Below are 21,816 nucleotides of genomic sequence, written 5' to 3'. Positions count from 1 at the left end.
TTTCTCCTCCAAGTGCTTAGAAATTAATTCCTTGAAGACTTGCTCCATGATCTTTCTAAGGACTGAAGTGAAGCTGACCAGTCTGTAGTTCCCTGGAAACTCCTTCTTCCCTTCTTAAAGATGGCACTATATTTGCCCTTTTTCAATTGTTGAGGACCTCTCCCAATCACCATGTGTTTTCAAAGATAATGGCCAGTGGAACTGCATTCACATCAGCCAACCCCCTCAGCACCCTTGGGTATATCGAGTCCAGCGCCATAGACTTATACATGGCTAGCTTTTCTAAATAGTCCCTAATCTGTTCTTTCGCCACTGTCAGCTGCTCACCTTCTCCCAAAACCATGCTACCAGGTGCAGTAGTCTGAGAGCTGACCTTGCCTGTGAAGAGTGAGGCAAAAATGGCATCAAGTACTTCAGCCTTTTACACATCATCTGTCACTAAGCTGCCTTCCGCATTCAGTAAGGAACCTGCACTTTCCCTGATCTTCCTCTTGTTGCTGTCATACTTATAGAAAGACTTCTTGAAACCCTTCAGATCCCTTGCTAGCTGCAACTCCAACTGCACTTTGGCCTTCCTGATTTCATCCTTGCATGCCTGAGCAATATTCTTATACTCCTCACTAGTCATTTGCCCAATTTTTCACTTCGTGCTAAGCCCAGCTGGTCTTCTGCCATACTAGCTAGTCTTCCCGCATGTCAGGGTTGTTTGTTCCTTCACCTTCAGTAAGGTTTCTTTAAAATATGACCAGCTCTTCTAGACTCTCTTCCCCCTCGGACTGGTCTTGGTGCATCTTTTACACCCACTTTCACATCTTTATGGCTAAGTACAGACATTCAAAACCCAAGGCAGAACTGATCTAAGTTGCACAGTTTTCTACAAGCAGTGTAGTTTAGATTCGTAGAACACACATTTGCCCTTTGGTGGGGTGGGGGGGCAAATCTTAGACCAGGTTCCATCATTTTTAAACCAGTCTATGGGCACATTTACACATGCATCTTGAATGCGCAGTAAGCAAAAGTACTACACAATTTGGGCATGCGTATACACAGGTACACCAATACTGTACTGTACAGTAAATATGGTGACATGCCAACTTTAGGGTAAATTTGATATCTGCATTATGGTATCAAATTTATGACTGATTAGTTACTGCACAGTAATGCACTTGTAGACGCCTTACTGTGCAGTAACACTGTATGTGTGGGCTAACTTGGGACTAACTTTAGTCCCAAGTCAGTCCACATACAGAGTTAATGCTCTTTAACACCTGCATGTGTAGATGCCAGCCTATTCCCGCTTACTGTACAGTAGCTTACTGCGCAGTAAATTTAAGTGGGTATAAATGCACATACAGACATGCCCTGTGTGTGCTGAACTTCTATTTTGTTATGGGCATAGACCAGTTTCCAATCACTTACACCAGTAAAAGTGTAATGTCTGTACCTGTCCTATGTGGCCAGAGACCAACTGGCACCTTTATGGGGCCAGAAGCAACCTGAAATGTAGTTTTCTTTCCAAAGATTTTCAAACTTTTTTTCATTTAAGGTCTGATTTAAAAGTTCAGTTCAATTCAGTTCTTTATACTTTGGAAGTAACTGGCTGGCCTGAGAAATGCAGTCCACAATCATGTTTCTTCAATTCCACTTTGTAGCTGCATGTGCTACTACTCTTCCACAATATGAAAATACAAATGGCCTGAGACTAGAAAATGGCAAACACTGGTTTTGCTATGAGATATATTACAAGTAAGATCCCTCATATAATGGGATATACAGGTGAATGAAGTCATTGTTACAAACAATACAAATAATGTTTAAATATGTTTCTTACAGATTTTGAGATATTCAGTATGACACTGTAGCAAGCTGATCTGTAAGAGAACTAGGAGCTAGATTCAGTGACAGTTCTCTAGTAAAGAGTGAAGCAAATAAAAAGAAAAAAATGGAAGAATCAAACAGCTCTTCTCATGAAAAAGCTATTTAGTTCTTTAAGAAACACTCACAGTTGAATGTGCAGTTCATAGCATCACTTCAATAAAGCCAAAAGTATGAAGCAAAAATGAAGAAAAGAGAAATTGAAAGAGTTAAAAAGAATGCAGAAATAGTATTTATTTTTTAGCGTGGCTACTTGTATATGTTCATAAAGGCATTTGTTATCCTTTAACAGAATTTTATGCATTTATATTAGCTCCATATTCCCAAGCAGCTCGACAATTCTTGGCCATAGAGAATATTTTATTCTCATGAACAGCAGATCAATCCTCCAGATATTTTGGCTGCATGCTCAGTCAGTATGGCGTGCCCAAAAGGGCTGTACATAATTTCTTCAGAACAAAGCCCATCAAGTAGATCTACTGATAGTGTATCAAACTCTAAATCATATTTTCTCAAGAATGTTTTGTCTAACATCCTAATCCCAAAGACTTCTATTATATATTTTTCTTGCCTAAGCATTAGAAAACAGAAGGAATTTATAAATAATAGACCCTATACTTCTCTAACTTGTTAAGGTTTCCAGTAGAGCAAAGTGATAATTATGCTCTAGAATACACTTCTAGGTAAATTCATAGCTGCTTAACCATGAAGGAAATAAGTCTATTCTGCTAGGAGCTCTCATTGGAAATGAATTTATGAACTCTAAAGAAGAATGCGATGTCCCTCTATATCAAATAACTGATATAGGACTTAGAAAATGCGTTATAATCCAGGTGTGCCAGAAGATTCCCTGTATTTGCATGTGAATCTTGGCTTCCACCACATTATTATAGGTTGGTGATAAAAGTGAATAAAGATAAACATATTCCAATAAAAATAGTTGTTAACCTTGACTTTAGATTGCTAGGGTGCATGTCCCATCCAAAGAAAGAGAAGCAATCTATCCATTCCCTTTTTCAGGCTCAACTATCTCCATTTTTCAGTGTTTTACTCATCATAGTTAGCATAAACTTGACGAAACTTGGCATGGAAAGTTCAACTGTTCTATTAAGACTTACTACGTTAAGTCTGAAAACAAAATTCAAAAGGTCAGAGGACACTTACGCCCCTTTTAAATACAAATCTTGATACAATCACAATATCACACTGCTGCTGGTCCTCCTTAGTATTACATTTTTTTCCACCTTTTATCCAAAATCTTTTTTCACAAAAACAGTGGTAATAAGGAAGGGTAGATAGTATACAGGCCTCCTATCACTTCAGGAAGAGGAACTGATGACTTACAAAACAGCTCAGTATTAAAACCCTTAGGATAGCAATGGTTTATATCTGTCCATCATCAGGAAGTGTTTATGGGAAACAGTGTATAATCCTACTTTTGGTCTGAAAGGACCATTTTGGAATAAGTCACTTTCTTTTTTTGCCCTACCCATAAAAATTCTTTAATTATTTCTGAATTCTTAAAATATCCTTTGGGGTTTTCTCTCAGTATGGAGCCAAAGAGATACAACAGTCTGCATTGTTCATTTATATGTTATTAACTCTACCCCATATGGTGAAATGTGACTGTTCCCAATGCCGGAAGCCTGTTCTTTCACTAACCAGAACAGAATTCAAATTGGATTGAAATGAGTCCTTTAGCTTAATTTAATTTATCATATACAGATATTTTATACAGTTAAGTTTTCCAAGGTCAGATTCTGTTCTGATCTATGTTACTGATGCTCAACTTTCAAGCCCTAAAGGCCAGGTAAGTGGAGTGGGGCTAGTCTGTTGGCTATGGAGCAGCCTCATTCATGCCACATCTGATCCCACGCACTGTAGTGACTGGGCACCCACCAGAGCGAGTCCCACACACTGGCACAACCCTGAGCACAGCAACATATCATCTGACCTGTGGGGCTCCCCATGGGTCCAGAAATTTAACAGCAGGGTAGCATTAATTGCCATGGTTTCCAGAGCTGCCAAATTTACAGACCTATGGGGAGGCCCCACAGTCCCACAGGTTGAATCTGGTCTGTGGGCCAGAGACTGTGCATCACTGATCTACAAAAATTGCCATTCACAGCACACATGCTAATATGGCACTTAAGATACTGTGATTATTTCTCTATACTTCAAAGAGAAAATTATAGTGAGATCTCAGAACTCGCCTTGCTAAGTGCTAAGTCCTTATAGCAATTGCAATACATGCTGTAAAACAGGGTGGTTCAAAGTACAAATCAGAGGACATGTCTACACAAGACATTTACTGCGTGGTAAATTAATTAGCTGCCCAGTAAAAATGTCACATGTCTATACCTGCAGTGCTATTAGGCAGCAGTAAACTAATTTACTCCACAGGAGGACAGTACTTGTAAACACAAGTGTTATCCTGCTATGGAGTTTTTTTTTACTTCGCAGCAGCACACGTGTAGACACTGCCCTGGCTGGCTGAGGCACAAGGGTAACCTCACACTGAAGCACCCTAATGCCCCAGCCAGTACCTTCACAGCACGCTGAGCTGGGCTGGAGCAGTCCTGGGCTGGCAGGCTGATTCCCCAGGCCCCTGCCAGCTGGGGCTGCTCTGTCCCAGCTCAACTAGCTATGGTCCTGGGTGCATATGTAGAAGGCATGCCTAGGAGCAATAAACTCATGCACATTAATATTCACCTGTAGATGCACCCAGTAGATATGAAGCCTCATTTAGCAATGGTAGATATTCAACACCCACAAGAGAGAGGACTGATCCCATAGAAGTTCCTTTTAGCAACCTAATCTTTCTTAATTTTTCACTTTCTGATTGCGAGAGAGATTCTGATTATGTACAGACATTATATTTCCACCGGGAGAATCAACATTCTCCTAGATAGAAACTACAAGCATATAGACATTCATCAAGTCTGTCCCACAGGAAAAATGCTTCCTGAAGGAGAAAGTTCTTTCCCTTTCAAAGAGGAAGATTTCTCCAACAGGAAAGAATACCTATCATTCGCTTCCTCCTGGGGACCAGGAGGAGTTGAGTGGTGGTCTTCCCTGTCTAGGGAAGGCGTGGCGGGCACTACCCCTCTGTTCCTGGGAGGGGAGGAGTTTTAAGTCTATTCAACTCTGAAATAGCTGTGCTTTTAGATTTTTTGTAACTATGAAACTGTGTTTTACTTTTAAGAGTAAGCAAAAAACATTTATAAATATAGAAATATATATAATATATCCTATATATAGGAAATATCTAGAAAGAACTGCACTATGTTTTCAACTGTGCAGGATCAAGTGCTAAATGACTCCCCCCCCCCCCCCACCCCCCACCCAGATGATCCACAAGAGTATGAGAACAAAAATGTGTTTATATTGTTAGTTGCTACAATCAGAGTCCTAAGATCCAAAGGCCTACAAATCATGCCTAGATTTAACTTCCACTGGAAGAGAATGTATTCTTACAAATTTCTCAGCCAAGTGTGGTAAGTGGGAAGTTCCATGAGTCTCCCACTATATACTTCCCTGGACCTTTATTTCTAAATCCTAATGATACCATCAAGGTTGCTCTAAAAGCACCTTGCCAATCAGGACAATTGCTGTTGGGTACAAGCTTACTATTCAACAAGTACATGTATATATAACACACAACTTTAAAAATTAAAAGTTGTACTCTTTATAGCAATTATGGATCAAAAGCTTGTTTTAAATACTTCAATATTACAGCATCATAAAAAAAAAATCTGACTACAATTCCTGACCTAAAAATATTCTGTTGAAGAGAGGTAAAAAAAGATTTTAAATCTCATGTTTTAAGGACATATGTCTGAAAGTGAAAAATATAAAAACAATCAGAATGTGAATATGACAAGGTAGAAATATGCACTTACCTATACAATCTCCATTTGCATCCTGCTTATATCCCATGTTGCATTCACACCGATAACTAGAAATGGTTGGTATGCATCGCCCATTTAAGCAAAGGTTGGGGTGATGCTTACAGACATCTATTGTCTGATTGAGTATTGCTGAAAGAAATTACAGAACGTGAGACAATTTTGACATACAAATGGAGTTGAGAGGTCATGTTAAGTTATTTTATCATTTCTATAATCAAATGTGTAAGTTTAGCTATTTTTTCAAGCTTTAAAGAGAAAGTATTTCAAAGAACGATTGATTGATGTGGTTGTGAAGATACTTAAAAAAACCCACAAATATATTAGACAAATGGTCTGCATTATGATTCAGCATTTATATCAAAGATCTCATGAGAAAGAAACCACTGGGTTTGGATCTATGCCAACTGGGGTCAACATTTTGGCAGTCATGTCACTGATTATCTCGGCACCTTCTCCATGTGCCACTCCAATCCCCTTCCTTTGGCTGATCTGCTGCTTTGTTTTCTGCTCCCTGCCCAATTTGATACTCCGCTTTCCACTCTGTCTACTGCAGTTCCGTGTGTCCCCTTCCTGATCTGCCATATGCCACACACAGAGCCATGCTGTTAGGGTAGATTGTCATACTTTATGCTTTAAAGTTGCACCTCTTTATAGAGTGTTGAATTATAGCATTGTTTAAAGTTTTCTTTTATATTTAGCCTAAGGTTCTGTATAGCCTCATTATTATCTGAACTTTTCATTTTGTTGGTGTTTGCAATATCAACTGGCCTTGTTTCTTGCAAGCAGCTTATGGCCTTGAGTTTGCTTGCATGATATTTCTTTCCTTTTTCTATCACTGTGAGAAGGTTTTCTAACACAACATAGTAACAGTTTTGTTACTAGCCCAAATTAACTGAACTTGGCACTAATCAGCTGAATCAGAGGGATGAAATGATTATGATATGTTAATGAAAGGTGATAAAGGAGACCAATGGACAATGCTTAAAGAAAGACACCAGAAAAGGCCAAATTAAGACGTGTGCTCGTAATGGGGATGTTGAACAAAGGAATATGCTGACAGGATAAAATATGCACAATATGCTGACTGCAGATAGACCAATCTAAAAGCAAGAAGTCGTCAAAGGAGTCAAGTTAAAGAAAAGCATAAGGGGGGGAAGCAAAAAAGTTAGTTGTCGTCGTCATCATCATTTACATCATGAATCCAGCTTTCAACGCCTGTCTGGATCATCCCAGCCAACAACGCACCCTTCGCTTCAGGAACTGAGTAGCTGTCTTTTCTGTGAGGCAAAGTAACATCTGGGATTGGGTGAGATCATTGTACTGTTTTTTCTCTCTCTGAATATAGAAAATGCTGAGATAAAACTTGTTGTATTAATAAAGTTAGACTGATTTTAGGACACTGAGTTGTCTGTGTTCGTATTTCACGTTCCATTTAAGGGTTAATTGTGCTTTAACGATCCCTAAGCACTATATGCAGGTCAGTGGTGCAAACAATGCCACTTGACCCCCCCCCCCCCAACCTAGGAAATTTACTCCCATTATTTTAATATTTAGGGTACAGCTATCCTAATATTTCATCTGTTTAACTGAATATGGCATTCATCCTACAGACACTGACATGTCCTTAGTAACTTTATGCATCTACGTAGTCCTACTAAATATTGTTCATTTTGAGCAGTGAGCCAAGGTATATTTTTAGGGGGAGTTCCACATTTAAAATAAGGAAAATATATCTAGCAGTTTGTTTTAAAAACACTGGTGGTTGTCTGAAGTAGCTCAGACTTTTGGAATGCTACATGTAGTGCTGACTGAGATGGACTAGCAATAAGAGTGCAAGAAAGATGTTCAAAGGCACAAAGTAAGACTATAGTGCAAGCACAGATATTTTCACTATTTGATTATGTATGTAAAAGCAATATATGACAGGGCAACATAAAGGTTTTATCATTACAAATTTGTGATGACTGTAATGTTCACATGTGGCAAATATGAGCGTGATTACTATGACTAATATAAGCATAATCACTAACACTATTCTAAGGACAGAAGAGCCTTTCAAAAACATTTCCTGGAATGATATTGTGCATCTTTCTGTAAAGTTTTAATCATCATAAGTCCAATTTTGCAGGGCTGAGAGGGAGAGAAAAATTAAATCTAATAAATCGAAGACATATTCAAAATAATTTAAAATAGATTTCAATTATATAAAAAAGAGATAGTGGTTTTAAAATCTGCTGTGTCTGATCCTTTAGGAGACTAGGAATTTTCTTTTCCTAATGAAGTGAAACTTTGAACCCTGAAGAGTTGTAAAATTACCTGAAAGCTATGAACAAAACAAAGACTTATTTATAGAAAACTGTAAGAGGCCCAGGAATAAAAATGACTTCAGCAGGTAGAATATTTAGTGGTGGTACTGGGAACCCACTTTTAGCAATATAAGCATTTCTCTGGAGTGTTACTTCTTTGTGTGATAGGTAGCAGAAGCTACTTATAGGTTTGGAATCAATCCTCTGGTACAGAATGGACAGATCCAGTAATGTGGTCCACTGTAAGATATTGCCAAACAAATCCTGCTTCCCAAAATTGTCAGAAATAAATATGTTCCACCCCTCTACCATCTGTTATAAGAATTTTACCTTAACTTACATTTTTTTTTGCCAAATGCAGAGGGTTACTGGCTATAATACAGTCCTCTGAGGCTAAAGCCATCAAAAGTACATAACTTATGGGAATATCATTGAACAACAAACAAGTATTATAACTGACATTCCAAGGAATACATAGATAGTGAAAGTGGAAAAAGGACTAATGAGAAAGCTTATCTGTAATCCAAAGCAAGAAAAAAAAACCATACCTGTTCTGCAATCTGTTATACTTAAGTCACTCTTTCATAATAGCATGCAAATACCTTATATGCACTTGCATTAACAAACACAGGAACACAGACTGGAAGAGGCCTGCTGGGCCATGGTCAGCTATATTTAGATAAGATTTTCCATGTTCAGACTAAAATGCAAGAATCACATGAGCAAGCTCCAAAGATATTTAATCCTTTATCAAAAACAGAGGGAAATATTAAAAAAAATTAAGAGACTTACTTAGTCCAGTAATGATTGGGCCATTCCCTGTGGGACTCTGGCCACCAGTCCCTACTCCTGCTCCTCCTATGCCAGGTGAGAAGCCATTGCCACCAGGAATAGGAATGAATCCAGTTCCTCCTGCACCATAGCCATTCCCATTTCCACCAGGAAGGAATCCATTTCCTCCTATTCCACCAGCTCTGGAACCACCTCCAACTGGAATTCCATCTATGCAAAGTCTGCTGTATTCATCTACCAAAAACACGCACAAAAGACACAGAGTTAACCAAACTTTTATGAAAAATAACATGTAGAGAAATACAGATCTCTGTTTCCTCTGGAAAAAACAAAGTAACAATCCTTCATTTTTTCAAAAATTACTGGGCATGTCTACATGTGCTGTTAATTTGAAGTGTGCTCTATGGTGCAGTAAAAATACTATGCTATAAGCCTACTAGGGAGCACATCTATAATCCGCTCCTAAGAGGGAGCATGTCTGCTTCCAATGGGAGTAGTCTGGTACAGGGCTGCTCCCCTGGGTGTTGGCCATGGGAACGACAGGGAACATGGGCCCAGGAGAGCTCTGCTTGCTGCAGCGGCAGCTGTCTCCTGGCCCCACACACATCAGGAGATGTCCTGTCTATTTGTAACATTCAAATACCATGGGTCCCAAGGCCCACTCGCCTAACTAGTTGCCCCTATTGTATGGGGGCGAATGGGTGAGTGCTACAACAAAGGCAAAAAACAGGACAGGAGTGACAGTTACCAGCTAGCTCTGGGCTGTATATGCAGACTTCACCACACAACTCGGGACTGGCTGGGAACTATTCTGTTCTGGGGCAGGTCCCAGTCAGCTCCAGGCTGGATGGGGAACTCTCCTCATGCAGGGAGTTCCTGGCCCCAGTTTCACGATCAGAGCGGGGGCTGGGACATTACCCTCTGCTCGAGCCCAGGAGCTTCCTGCTGCTAGGGCAGGCTCCGAGCATGAAGCCTGGGCTGGGACAATGTCCCCCTGTCCCAGCAGCAGGCAACTCCTGGCCCCAGCTCTGCGATCAGAGTTGGGGCTAGGACACTGCTCCCTGTCCCCAAGAGCTGCCTGCTGCTGAGGAAATGTCAAAGTTTAAAAAATATATTTTAACTCCTGTATCCTTCAGAGATCTTGGGATAGGTAAACTGAAAATATTTTTTTGCTATGGATGGGGAAAGTCACTATGTGAGTATAATACAGAGACTAAATGAACTACTGATGTGGTGTGTTTTGCTAGTTCAAAGTAACATGAAAAGCTATGGAAAGAGAAAGCAGCTGTTCCTTTAAACTGAAATGAACTATAGACCCTCAGAATCATTTCCTCTTTGAGCATGACCACAAAATCTGCCCCAGTTCCCAAGAGCTACTTCCAATATCAACAACAAGAAGTTATAGAAACTGGTTCTAAATAATAATGGACCAGAAAAAATGGTTCACAGATGAAAGCATCCAGATTAAAAACATAAGAATGAATAATTATATAAAACTTGACTTTTCTCCTTCACCTGGATTATAAAGCAATTTAAAACATGTCCAATGACCTCTTAGGCCATTCAGGATAGGCAGGAAAAAAAAACACTTACCAGATCCTCTAACAGGACACATCTCTGGAACAGATCCAATGGCCCAGCATCGACCAGATTCACAGCAGCACTGCATTTTGGTAAACCTACCAGGAAGCTCTTGTGCACAGCGACCATTCACCAAGCTGGAGAAACATGTGCCTGCTCTCTGATCTGGACATCAATTTAAAAAAAAAAATAAACCAAAACCACTAACATAAACTGAAGGTCAGGAATAGTTCTCTCTATCATACAGATGTTAGGAATATTAGCAAAGAAACACCAAAAAGATTATTAAAAACAAATTGAAATGCAGTCAGCTCTACTACTGTTTCAAGTACACTAATCTTGCATTAATTCAAAATGTAATCATCAAACTCATCTTCTTTTCTCATAGCTTTGAAAATGATAAAACCCTTTATAGGTACTTGTATTTAATCTCTATTAGCCAATATGTGACAAAGACTGTGAGGCCAACACTGGAACATAAGGAAGAGTGAAGAACCTCCTACTCTCCCACATACACCTGCACAGCCTCCTCAGACCATGGGTCTGGGTTGTTAGGGTAAGCATATGCTGTACGCATGCCATTCCCCTACTATAACATATATGTAGAGTGGTACAGCCTTGGATTCATTCTCTAGAAGTCCTGGATAGGAAGTAATAGTATACCATATTTTGGAGTCTCCAAAGCTGGATTCCTTGCTATGCTGCTCCTGGGACAACTAAACTGCTGTCCTTTACAAAGAGATGAAAACTGCAGATGCATAATCAAGCCCAATATCAGGCCTATGTAACAATGGGAGCATCTACAAGTACATTAAGGTGTTTTTCCTAATGCACATTAAATTTAGTAACTACAATGTGAGGCACTAAACAAATGCACATGAGGCTGCTTTAATATTCAGTAATGAATGCCCATGGTTTTTAAGTGATGCTTAATGCACAGTAGCCTATTTTACTGAGCATTAGCATAATCACTTTTTTTACATGATGCTTTAATGTGCAGTAAAATAAGCTACTGCACATTAAAGCACATATGCAGATGCACTTAACAGGTGGGGAAGCATAGCACAAGCCTTATGTGCTGCCTAAATCGGGAGATCAGCTCACCCTCCTGTCCCCTGCCCCTACTTCCCTTTCCTCCTGTACCTGCACCTTCCCTGAAGTGATTCTCTCCTCAGCTTGAGCAGTGAGAGGGCAGAGAAGTGACTGAGGTGTACAGTAGAAGATTTGCTGCTGCTGGGAGAGATGATGCCTCCTTTTTTGCCGCTGAAAACTGATGAGTTTTGGTTGCTTGATGTGCATGTTGGTGGCAAAAAGGGAAGACATTTCACCCCCAGCAGCAGAGGATCTCTGCCATTGCAGCATGTGCCACTGCTGCTCAGAGTATAATACTGACCAATTATGCTTCTGCCCAATAATGCTGCTGAAATCAGTGGGACTGAAATCAAAGGAAGGTATTACTCAACTTTGGGTAAGAGCAGCAGGACAGGATCACAGGAAAAAAATGAATAAAACCAAAATCTGTTATGAGCTACTAAAAATTTGAGATGGTCTACTTTGGTATTATACTATCAGTAAGTGGATAGACAATTTATTTTAATGTAAGTAGAAAAATATTTCCTTTTTAAAAAAGACAAAAATAGATATATTTCCTGCTCAGTGTTTTAAGGAATTAAGCTGAATCAACTGATTTGTAATATTAACATCATTATATTATTTTCCCATTAAGCTATTTTGGTTTGAAGATCAAGATGTTTACAGAAAATTTTCAAGACTAAGCATCTAAATTATATACAATAGACTTATCCAACCCTTCTTGCTTTACTCATACCAAAATGTTTGGTTAACAAATCCTGTGCATGGACTGGGTAGGCTCAACCCTACCTAAGAGTTGGTGTGTTCCAATAATTAGACACGAGGCACTTTAGCTTAGACATTAGACATTTAAGCTTTTTGTGCCAAATGGTTTATAGTATAACTTAAAAAAATGTGGCCTTTATTACACAATATAGGACACTTATATAATAATTTAGTATCTGCCACTTATACCCTTCCTGAGCAGTCTCTATTCCAGGGGCAGGCAAATGTTTTGTGTGAAAGGCCACTTACCAAGCTTTGGCGAGCTGTTGAGGGCCGCAAGGGTAGCCCTGCCGCCCCCAGTCACCATATTAGACTGGAAGTCCCACCCCCTAACCCCTGACCTTTGCCACTGGAAGTCTCTTTCCTTGCCCTGGAAGTGCTTCTTTTGGGAGGGAAGGTGCTGCAATCTTGAAACCAGAAAAAACCCAAATCACATACCAAAAAAAAAACAAAAAAAAAACCTACTGTAATTTAATTTTATTTAAAAATATTTTTGTATCAATTTATATGCTTGCAAAGTATATCTAGAGGTGAGTGCAAAATAGCTCAAAATACAGTCCTACTGGGAATATATGTGCGGGGTATGTTTGGGGAGTCTGTGGGGGTATGTAGTAAGGTGTGGGAGGGTGTGTAGTGTGTGGGTATGGTGGGTGGGTGCGGACTATGTGGCTGAGGTGGGGGAAGTGGGAGGATGTGGGGTTATGGTGAGTGGGAGAGAAAGGGAGAGATGGGGCCAGGCTGCTGACTTCATCACGTGCAGCTCTCACAGATTATGTGCGAGTCTCACGTGACCCCGCACCCAGGCTCCGCTCCTGCCACCCCACCCTGGGTCTCTGCCCACCCCAGGGCACTAGTAGCATGGGCTCCAGACTTGCCCACAGCCACCACTCCCCTGCTGTTTCCTTGCTTTCCCTCCTGCACACCCGCCCCACCACTCCCTGCACCGCCACTGTTTCCCACTCTGGCTCCAGCCCAGCTGGGCCAGCACCACACAGCTCCTGGTTGCTGGGCTGATTGCAGCGATTTTCCCACCTGGCTCCATCTGATCTTATCTGCATTTCCACTCCAACAGAGGGAAGAAGGGTTGTGGCCAGAAGCCGCAGAGGCTTCCAGTTGGGGGCCAGATCAAATTTTTAGGGGCCCCACAGGCTAGACAGAATGGCCTGGCAGGCTGAATCTGGCCCGTGGGCCATGTTTTGCCTGTCCCTGCTCTATTCTATGAGCAGCCCAATAGGACTATTTGCAGTGAAAAGTACTATTCACTACAAGTAAGGGCAAGTGAACTAGCCATTATAACTTTTGGAGTTTTTTTAATCAGACTTGGCATGAAAACCAAAGAAACGAATGCATAGGAAATGATGAATGCATGGAGCATTAGACAACCTGAAACCTAAACAAAACCTAAACAAAACCTGAAACCTAAACAAAATTGTATGTTAGCAAGCGATGTACCAGTGTTTACGTTACTTCAAAAAGTAGATCTCGGTTCCTTTTCTATGACACTCCCAAATATTGATTCTACAGAATTACTGAGCTAATTGACTGGAAGGACTAACTACAATGCTAACTATCTTGGTACTTCAATTAATACAAACATCATGGAACTTAATCACCCAAATTGTTTGTGTAGCATTAAATGTTCATTTTAAATTGACAAGAAAATGGAAAACTTAATTTAGAAGGCAGCCATTTTGCCTTCAATTTATTTTTTACCTGGATATTGCAAGTAAATCATGCCCCAATTCTATAAACCCTGAAGAATGTGAAAAAAATTGCATTTGTGGGATTACATGAATGCTTTATATCCATTTGTTATATGGTTACAGCACTAGAATTTTAATATGCAACACCAAGCACTATTCAGAACTTCTTCCACTATGTACTAGGCAAAAGATGAAAAGGTGAAAGGTATTGTACAGCAGAACAGTTTCATTGATTAAGTGATTAGTCTGTTTTCTCATGTTTGCACAAGAATCTAGAGTCCTGAATATAGACCTTTAACAACAAATCTGAAGAAATATTACAAACTGACATCCCTTCACTGAGTTTCACCAGTTCTTACCTATTGGTGATGCATAAGGGGTGCACCGACACTGTCGGTGGTGTCTGCAGGAGGTTGGCACTCGCCACCCCACCCCCGCTGGCATCTGCAGGTGGTCAGCAATCGCCGCTGGCTGCCGCCACCGCTGCTGCCAGTAGCATCTGTGGGTGGTTGCTGACCACTGGTCGGTGCTGGCCCCCCCTGCCACTGACAGTGGTGCGGCTGCCTGTGGCAGCTCCCCACTTGCCTCCGCCATGCTCCCACCACTGATAACACCACTGCCTCTGGGAGCTCGCTGTGCCCCCCCTAGCCTCCACTGGCACATGGCATTCATGCTCTAACCTATGCATACTTTATTAATTTAAGTCAATGGGACCATGTTTGGGCATAGGGCTCTGCCTGAGACTTCTGGCAGGCACTGAGACAGCTGCATGAACCAGCCATGCCAAACATGCTTGGCAGGTTGCACAGTTCTGGGAATGGGGCATAACTCCAATCATATGACTACCAGTTGCCAGCAAGTAGAACAGTGCATCCTTCTGCAGCTGCAACCTACTGCAGAGGTAGAAACAGCAGCTGGGGGCCTGGAAGCTCTCAACTCCCTAGTGTTGCTTCCACAGGTTCCTGGGAAGTTAAAAAAGTAGCTGTGCAGCTGGAAGCCCTGGCTGAATGACCAACTTCTTTTTTAAGTTCCTTGGGCACTATATTCTGTCAGGCCAGGCCTTTCTTGGTCTGTTATCTGGTACCATGTAAACCAGTACAGCCTGTTCCATAGTTGGGTTGCTGGCAACTAAACTTGCACCCCCACCTGGGCTAGCCTGGGTGAGGAGGGTGTCTGGATACCCAGCGAGACTAAAAACACGACATGTCAAATAAGCCAACAACTATTCATACCTAGAGTGGAGATGGGCACCACCAGGTCATTTTGCCCAAATGATGCACAGCATCTAAGATGCCCCAACAGTCACAGCAGTCTTGGGACTGACTTAACTTGATCTGGGTGCCATAAATTGGACAGCAAGGAGAAGCATTGGGTTCATGGTGCCCCTAGGAATGGGGGCGGGGAATCTCCTCCATCCCCTTTTGCATGCACCAGATTAAAGAAACACCTGGCATGAACAGCAGGGGATGGAGCAACTGCTCCATCCTCAGCTTCTTGCATTGGGCACCTCTTTAAATGGGTGCATGTAGCTGGGAATTTGGGGGGGTTGCAGGGCAAAGCTCTTGAAGATGCAAGGTCCCAGGGAGCCCACATCCTGATGCCGATAATCAGCAATTCTCAGCATTGGGGAGGACAGCATCTGGCCAGGTTTCAGACTGGGGCCTGTCCAGGTCCTGATCCTGACAACCAGCAGGTTGTTTGCATTGGTATACAAGTTCAATTTATTGTACTATACAAATCACCCACATACGTAGCTGATTTGCCATTTTATGGTGCCATAAATAAAAGGAGCATGTGGCATGTTGCTATTTATGGTGCAATTAACACATGAATCACATCATAAATGCACTTTGTGCTAGGGGCCTGAGTGGTATAACTTGCAAAGTGGTGGCCTAGATATTTTCAGAAATATCACTAATATTGGGCAGCGCAGCTATTGAGTGCTTAATTAAGACACCTCATTTTTATAGTTACTGAAAAACTACTTCTGACTGAAGACGCTAGAAGCCATAGATCCTTGGTATGTCTGAAATGAGGCACAAGTGATTGAAGGCTGACATCCAAAAACTAATATGAACAAAAAAAAATGGACTTCTGTGGTCTTTCCTTGTCAGTGCAGAAAACTGCCTGCATGGAATCACTTGCAAAAAATGTGGCACTAAACTACCACTAGTCTGCTGTAATCAAATCATCTCTTTTTGCTTCAGTTTCCCCATCTGTAACATGGTGATAAAAACTGTGATTTTTTTTTAGAACAGTGGATGAGGAGCCCTATATAAGAGCTACTTATTATATTTATTAATTTATGTGAAGGCCAAGGTTCAACTTCAATGGGCATTGTGTCTAACTCCCTTTGTTCTCTTTAAACGCAACAGACTTTTCTTTTTTCTTCTTTTTAAAGTATTATATCATCAGAAATGCCTTATTAAGCTATTAGCGGGAAAACCATTCCACTATCTTTCTGAAGATGTGATATTTCAAACTGCAGCTGCATTATCCTGAGGATGGGCTACTATATATTAGTTTCAAGATCACCTCAAGAAATCTTTTTATAAATGACAGAAGATTGTTCAATAACAGCTAATGGTTTCTTGCACAGAATGAATGCTATTTTTAATCAAATTATCATTACATTTAAAACTCCATACATTTGGTATACACACAGGCATAAAACAGCGAAGAAATGTGTGATACGTATTACCAGATCTAAAACCACACTGACTGTAAAAAAGATACAGATGTTTAAAAGTCAGATCCACAGAGCTTTACTGTAGTGAAATTTGATACTTGCTTTATTCTTACAAAGGGAAAAACCCACTCCAGCTAAATTAAATACTAATTAATTACATTTCCTCTAGAGATCTTCTAAGTTTATGACTGCCTTTCTAATACTTGCATTTAGAAGTTAATTATGCCTAACTAAGATAAATCTTGAAATATTAAGTAAGAATACAATCTTGCTTCTTTGTAATCAATGTGAGCTTTGCCTTTGGGTTCACCAAAAGCTACTGGAAGAAAGCCAGGTCCCCTCAAACATAGACCAGACAGCAGGAGCGGCCATGATCCCGGAAAGGGGCCCACCAACAGATGAAACAGATGGGTCAGGAGAGGGAAGAGAGCCTGAAAACCCCTAAGCTTAAACAAGAGAAATGAGAAAGCTACAGGTCCAACTCCCCCAGCACATTTTTGCTCATGGGGATCCTTATAGCTTCAGTGAATATGAGAAGCCTGCTTAGGAAGGAGAAATGGGACAACACTGAAATGGCCCTCAGGAAACTGCAGGTAGACATCCTCTGTGGTCACCATTTCAAGCCATGGTGACCACACAGCTTTTCACTGCTCTGTATGTTTGTGTATACTCCAGATACCCCTCCCCACCCCACAAAGACCCTTGTGCCAATTAGCCCCCACTCAGAACTGGAACTGGGTGTTTTTGCCAGAAGCCCTGGGATGCTCCAAAAATGTATATGCAGATGAGGCAAAGGGCAACCTGGTCCAGCCTCACCTCATGGAGGGTGGGGCTATACTAATCATATGTGCCAGGCTCAAGGGGTGACAGAGAGGTTCCGGGCAAATCATTTCAGGCCCCATTTGGTGATGTTTTCCAGCCATTTAAGGCTGGTAAAGCACAGGAATCAGTGGAAATGGGAAAGAAAGGTGCAGCTCAGCTGTGGGAGTGAAGAAGTTGAAACGTATTTATGTAGTGGTTCACCATGACTTGAAAAAGAGTTGGTGCTGTGGAGGACAGCATGCTATGGGCATTACCATATATCTTATTTAAAGGGATTATGCTAACCTATCCTTGTCGTATACATTAGTATGCTTACCCCATGTGGACAATATGTTTTACAGTCACGCTCAGTGCTGGCTATATTTAATCAGCTTTGTAGTTGGTTTCCATTACTGGGCACATGCTGCCTTTGGCAGCAGTTTAAAGACAGACAATCTGCTTAATGAGGTTTCTTTATATGTGATTATGAGATAAGTGGCTTTTGCCCCATGCTAACTGAGGAGAGAAAACCTCATCTTCTATTTGAGTAAATATGATATATTTAATGCACTAGGACAAGGAATGCTATAATACAGCCCATAAGGAGGAATCTGTACCCCCAAAAACTATGTTCAGCTATGGCACTCTAAAAGGAACAGCAGAGCGGAATAACTGAACGGACACTGGAGTTGTGACACAAAAACCAGTAAGTCTGTGCACATCTGTGGGTTCCTGGAAAAAAAAGTTAACTTTTAAGGTGGGTATGTAGCAAGCTTACAGACTGCAGTAATGACACAACCTGTCTTGAAAATGTCCCAAAAGCCCATAGAATGGTACACTTACCAATGCAGCGGGAGCCATCTGTAGATGAGACATAGCCACGTGGACAGATACAGAAATAACTTCCAACAGTGTTAGAACACTCGCCACCTTCGCAAATTCCTGGAATGATGCTGCATTCATCAATATCTGTTCAAAGAGGAAATCAATTGATCAATCAACTAAATATTTGTATATAAGGGTTTAAGAGATTTTTTTTCTAAAGAAAGGCATTACACTCAGTTAGTATAAAGTTCAGATTTAATAATGCATTGCAATTGTCCAAAACTGTCAGCAATGGAACACTTGTGGCTGTGGAGCACTTACAGCCGGTCTGCTTAAAACAGGTGGATCATACACGATGTTGACTTTCCTGTATGTTCCAGTCCTCTACCATGCTAAACCCTAGAGCAGAGTAGAGCAGTCTAGAAGCTACTCTTATACTTAACATTTTTATTGAGGCACGGACGCCAAGTAAGGAGATGTCCATGCCACTTGCAGCGCAAATGCCCAAAATATGTGGCTGCAACAAAGGGGGTATTAATTTGTGCTGTTAGTTAGTGATGGATGTCTATTTTCTTTGTGCCAAGAGAGCTTAGGGAGGCCAGAGCTGCCCACACTCACCAACTTCCCTACAGAGTAGCTCAGGGGCTTGAGGAGCCCAGCCCTGCACACCAAAAAATTCTCACTCAGGATCAGGCCCCTCAAACCTCTGGAGTGCCTGTGCAGCTTTCCCACAGCTTTCCTCCTCTACATGAGGAAAGCCAGGTTTTCCCATTTGCAGAAATGCTAGCAGAGTTGAATCACCAACAGGAAAGACAACAGGTGATATGTTTTGCCCAAAGAAGTGGACACATCCCAGCACAGCTGATCAGTTTTATCTGGTGATACCCAAATGCATTTGGGGATGCCAGAGGTACCACACAACAACTGAATATAGGTGAAATGCAGTTTCTTACAGACCATGCTCCTACTCTGGGTTATATAGGGAAAGGTGATGCAGGGACTGCTCTCACATGCTGCAAGAATTCTTAGCTACATGGATCTGATCCAGTTGCTTTCCAGCCCTTTTGCCATGCTCAGGCAACACAGAAATTTGGATAATTTTCTTTAGAAGCATGAACTCCTCTTGCATTCTTTCATATAAACAGTATTTATTCAAATGGTCATTTCCACTTAAATCAATCATCTCACCTCAATACTGAAACAATTTTGCATGGAACTGAGACATGAACATGAACTGAGACAACCAATTCTCAGAATCAAGTTCTAACCAAAGCCTGCACGCAGGTGTGCACTGATTACCAAAAATGAGCACATAAGCCCAGAACAACATGGCCTCAGATGGTGTACATGCAGTGAGGAGGAATAAGAGAAAGAGTAATGCAATGCTGAGATGAGAGAAGCACAAAATAGGCTGGCATGGAAGAAATGGGAAAAGTAATAAAAAACAGTATGCAATCGTTAAAGTAATTCACGTGCACATAGGACTTGTTTCAAACATCAGATGTTTCCTAACTGTTGAGTACTTGACTTTGCTACCTTAATGTTCTTTTAAATATAGAGTTATTTTTGTATGTAATTCCAGCCATATTTTTTATGTTGACCTCTGTATGTTAGAGCTCTGAGGAACTCTCTTAATACCACCTGCAGTCAACTTAAAAGTTGCAAGTTTCAGTTTTTGTATTAAACTTGAAAAGTTGCCCGTTTTTAACCTGGGATGCATTCTAAGCAAGCTTGGGCCAAGTTTCCAACCAACTTGGGCTGACTTACGTTTTCCACTTAAAACCACATGAAACTGTGGGGTTTGTATGGTTTAAACCCAAAGCCAGGCAAAGCTTGATGATTTTGGCTGTGTGCTTTTATGCACTTGGGTTCTAAGTGAATTTAAGAATGTTGTACCCCATAAAAAAGTTTAAAAAAAAACATTTCTGAATCCTGATCATCCTTCTCGTGGTAAAATATGCAGAAGGTTGCTCTAAGGAAAGAAATCTGAGAAGCACCTTGCAGAGGTCCCACATAAAATTTGGGAATGGCTCTGATTTTGACCTCCTGCCTTGAAAGGTCAAGAGAGTCAATCCCAAATCTGGTAGATCTCCAGATCTCCCTTCAGAACAAGACCATATGTTTTTGCACAGAGTCAAACTTATACAGAAACTGCTGACTAAAATGATGAAGGAGAAGAAGAAGGAGCAGCAGGAGCAGCAGCAGAATATAGTCTAATAGGGATATAGTTGAAAAACGTTTACCAAATGGAAAGAAAAAATAATCTGAATTGAAAGACTCATTAAATTGCAAGAGAAAAGAAGTATGAAAATAATCCACTGAAAATTCTAAAAAGATGCCACATAATTTCTTAAACTCTTAGATACCATATACCATGACTTGGTACCTTCTTTTATTTTATTAAACTATAACTTAATTGGCAGTCTTTAACTGGTATCTTAAACACATACACAGTGCCTATACTTTTTAGGGACCTGGACAGTTCAAAAGAAAGTTCCATTTTTTCAGATTAAGCATTCTAAGAGTTAATACTTTCACCTGGAACTTCACAGGTAACCACTTAAGAAGTTTCAGTTCCTAAATGATAGTACAAAACTAAACCAAGTAATTTTGCAAGGAAGTTTCTGAAATCTTGTATGAATCTATTATATTAAAAAACAATATATGATGTGGTGAACTGGTTACCACATGATTAATCCAGTGAAATGAAACCATGAGATTTTTCATGCAGTGTAACTCTAACATAACTGGTAACTGATTTAAACAAGAGTGATATTTTCTCCACGCACACAAAATTAAAAATAATATATTTAAAAAAATATTACAAGGAAAGGCAAGAAACAGCTGAAAAAATTGTGCAAAAATAATTTTAAGAGAGTTGTATTTATTTACTTATTTTGAACAGAGGCCTTCTCGCATCAGCAATTTCAGCTAAGAAGATCCATAACACTCTTACCTGTTCTAACCCTCACTTCAGGGTTCAACTCCACTGGCAACGTAATTTGGAGATTACATTACAGTTGTCCCTCTTTGTTACTGTGCTTGTTTTACTGAGAGATGCCCGACTAGGATGGTTTGCTTAGCACCAGTCACAGACCCTCATTTCACTCTTTAGCCTACCAAGGCCCTTTGCCTTGTCCCTGAAACTTTTATAGCTTACATTTTTATTATTGAGTAAGAAGGAAAGAGAGTTGTGTCTAAATGGAATGTAAATAGAAATATACTACCAAAAAAACAGATGTTTGTTCAAACTTTCAAGTTTCTTATTTACTCCCTATATTATATTCCATTATGTGCTACTGTAATGGACACTACTTTCTATTTAAAAAACAAAACACAAAATCAGCACTTGGATGACAAATGTAGGTTCCAACATGCTATGTGATTTTGTACTCTTTATTGCATTTTAACTACATTTTAAGAAATCAGATTTCTTCCAAGTAACATAATGTAGGGTAGAATCTGAAGGATTCTGA

The 21,816-nt window shown here is 40.5% G+C and overlaps 1 protein-coding gene across 5 annotated transcripts in view; it reads right to left on the bottom strand.

Moving 5' to 3' along the window:
* Window positions 1-21,816, bottom strand: part of FBN2 (fibrillin 2) — a 307,967-nt gene that overhangs the window by 169,554 nt on the left and 116,597 nt on the right. For all 5 annotated transcript variants that reach the window (XM_059724895.1, XM_019478066.2, XM_059724893.1 and 2 more), the window contains exons 8-11: window positions 18,359-18,484; window positions 10,478-10,630; window positions 8,885-9,118; window positions 5,778-5,915 (exon numbers count right to left, since the gene is read on the bottom strand). In XM_059724895.1, the coding sequence (XP_059580878.1) occupies window positions 5,778-5,915; window positions 8,885-9,118; window positions 10,478-10,630; window positions 18,359-18,484 (651 nt within the window). The remainder of the gene's footprint in view (window positions 1-5,777; window positions 5,916-8,884; window positions 9,119-10,477; window positions 10,631-18,358; window positions 18,485-21,816) is intronic.

Source organism: Alligator mississippiensis, chromosome 3 (assembly GCF_030867095.1).
Source record: "Alligator mississippiensis isolate rAllMis1 chromosome 3, rAllMis1, whole genome shotgun sequence".
Classification (NCBI taxonomy): Eukaryota; Metazoa; Chordata; order Crocodylia; family Alligatoridae; genus Alligator; species Alligator mississippiensis.
Note: the sequence above shows the minus strand (reverse complement) of the source record. Positions and strands in the feature narration are given on the sequence as shown.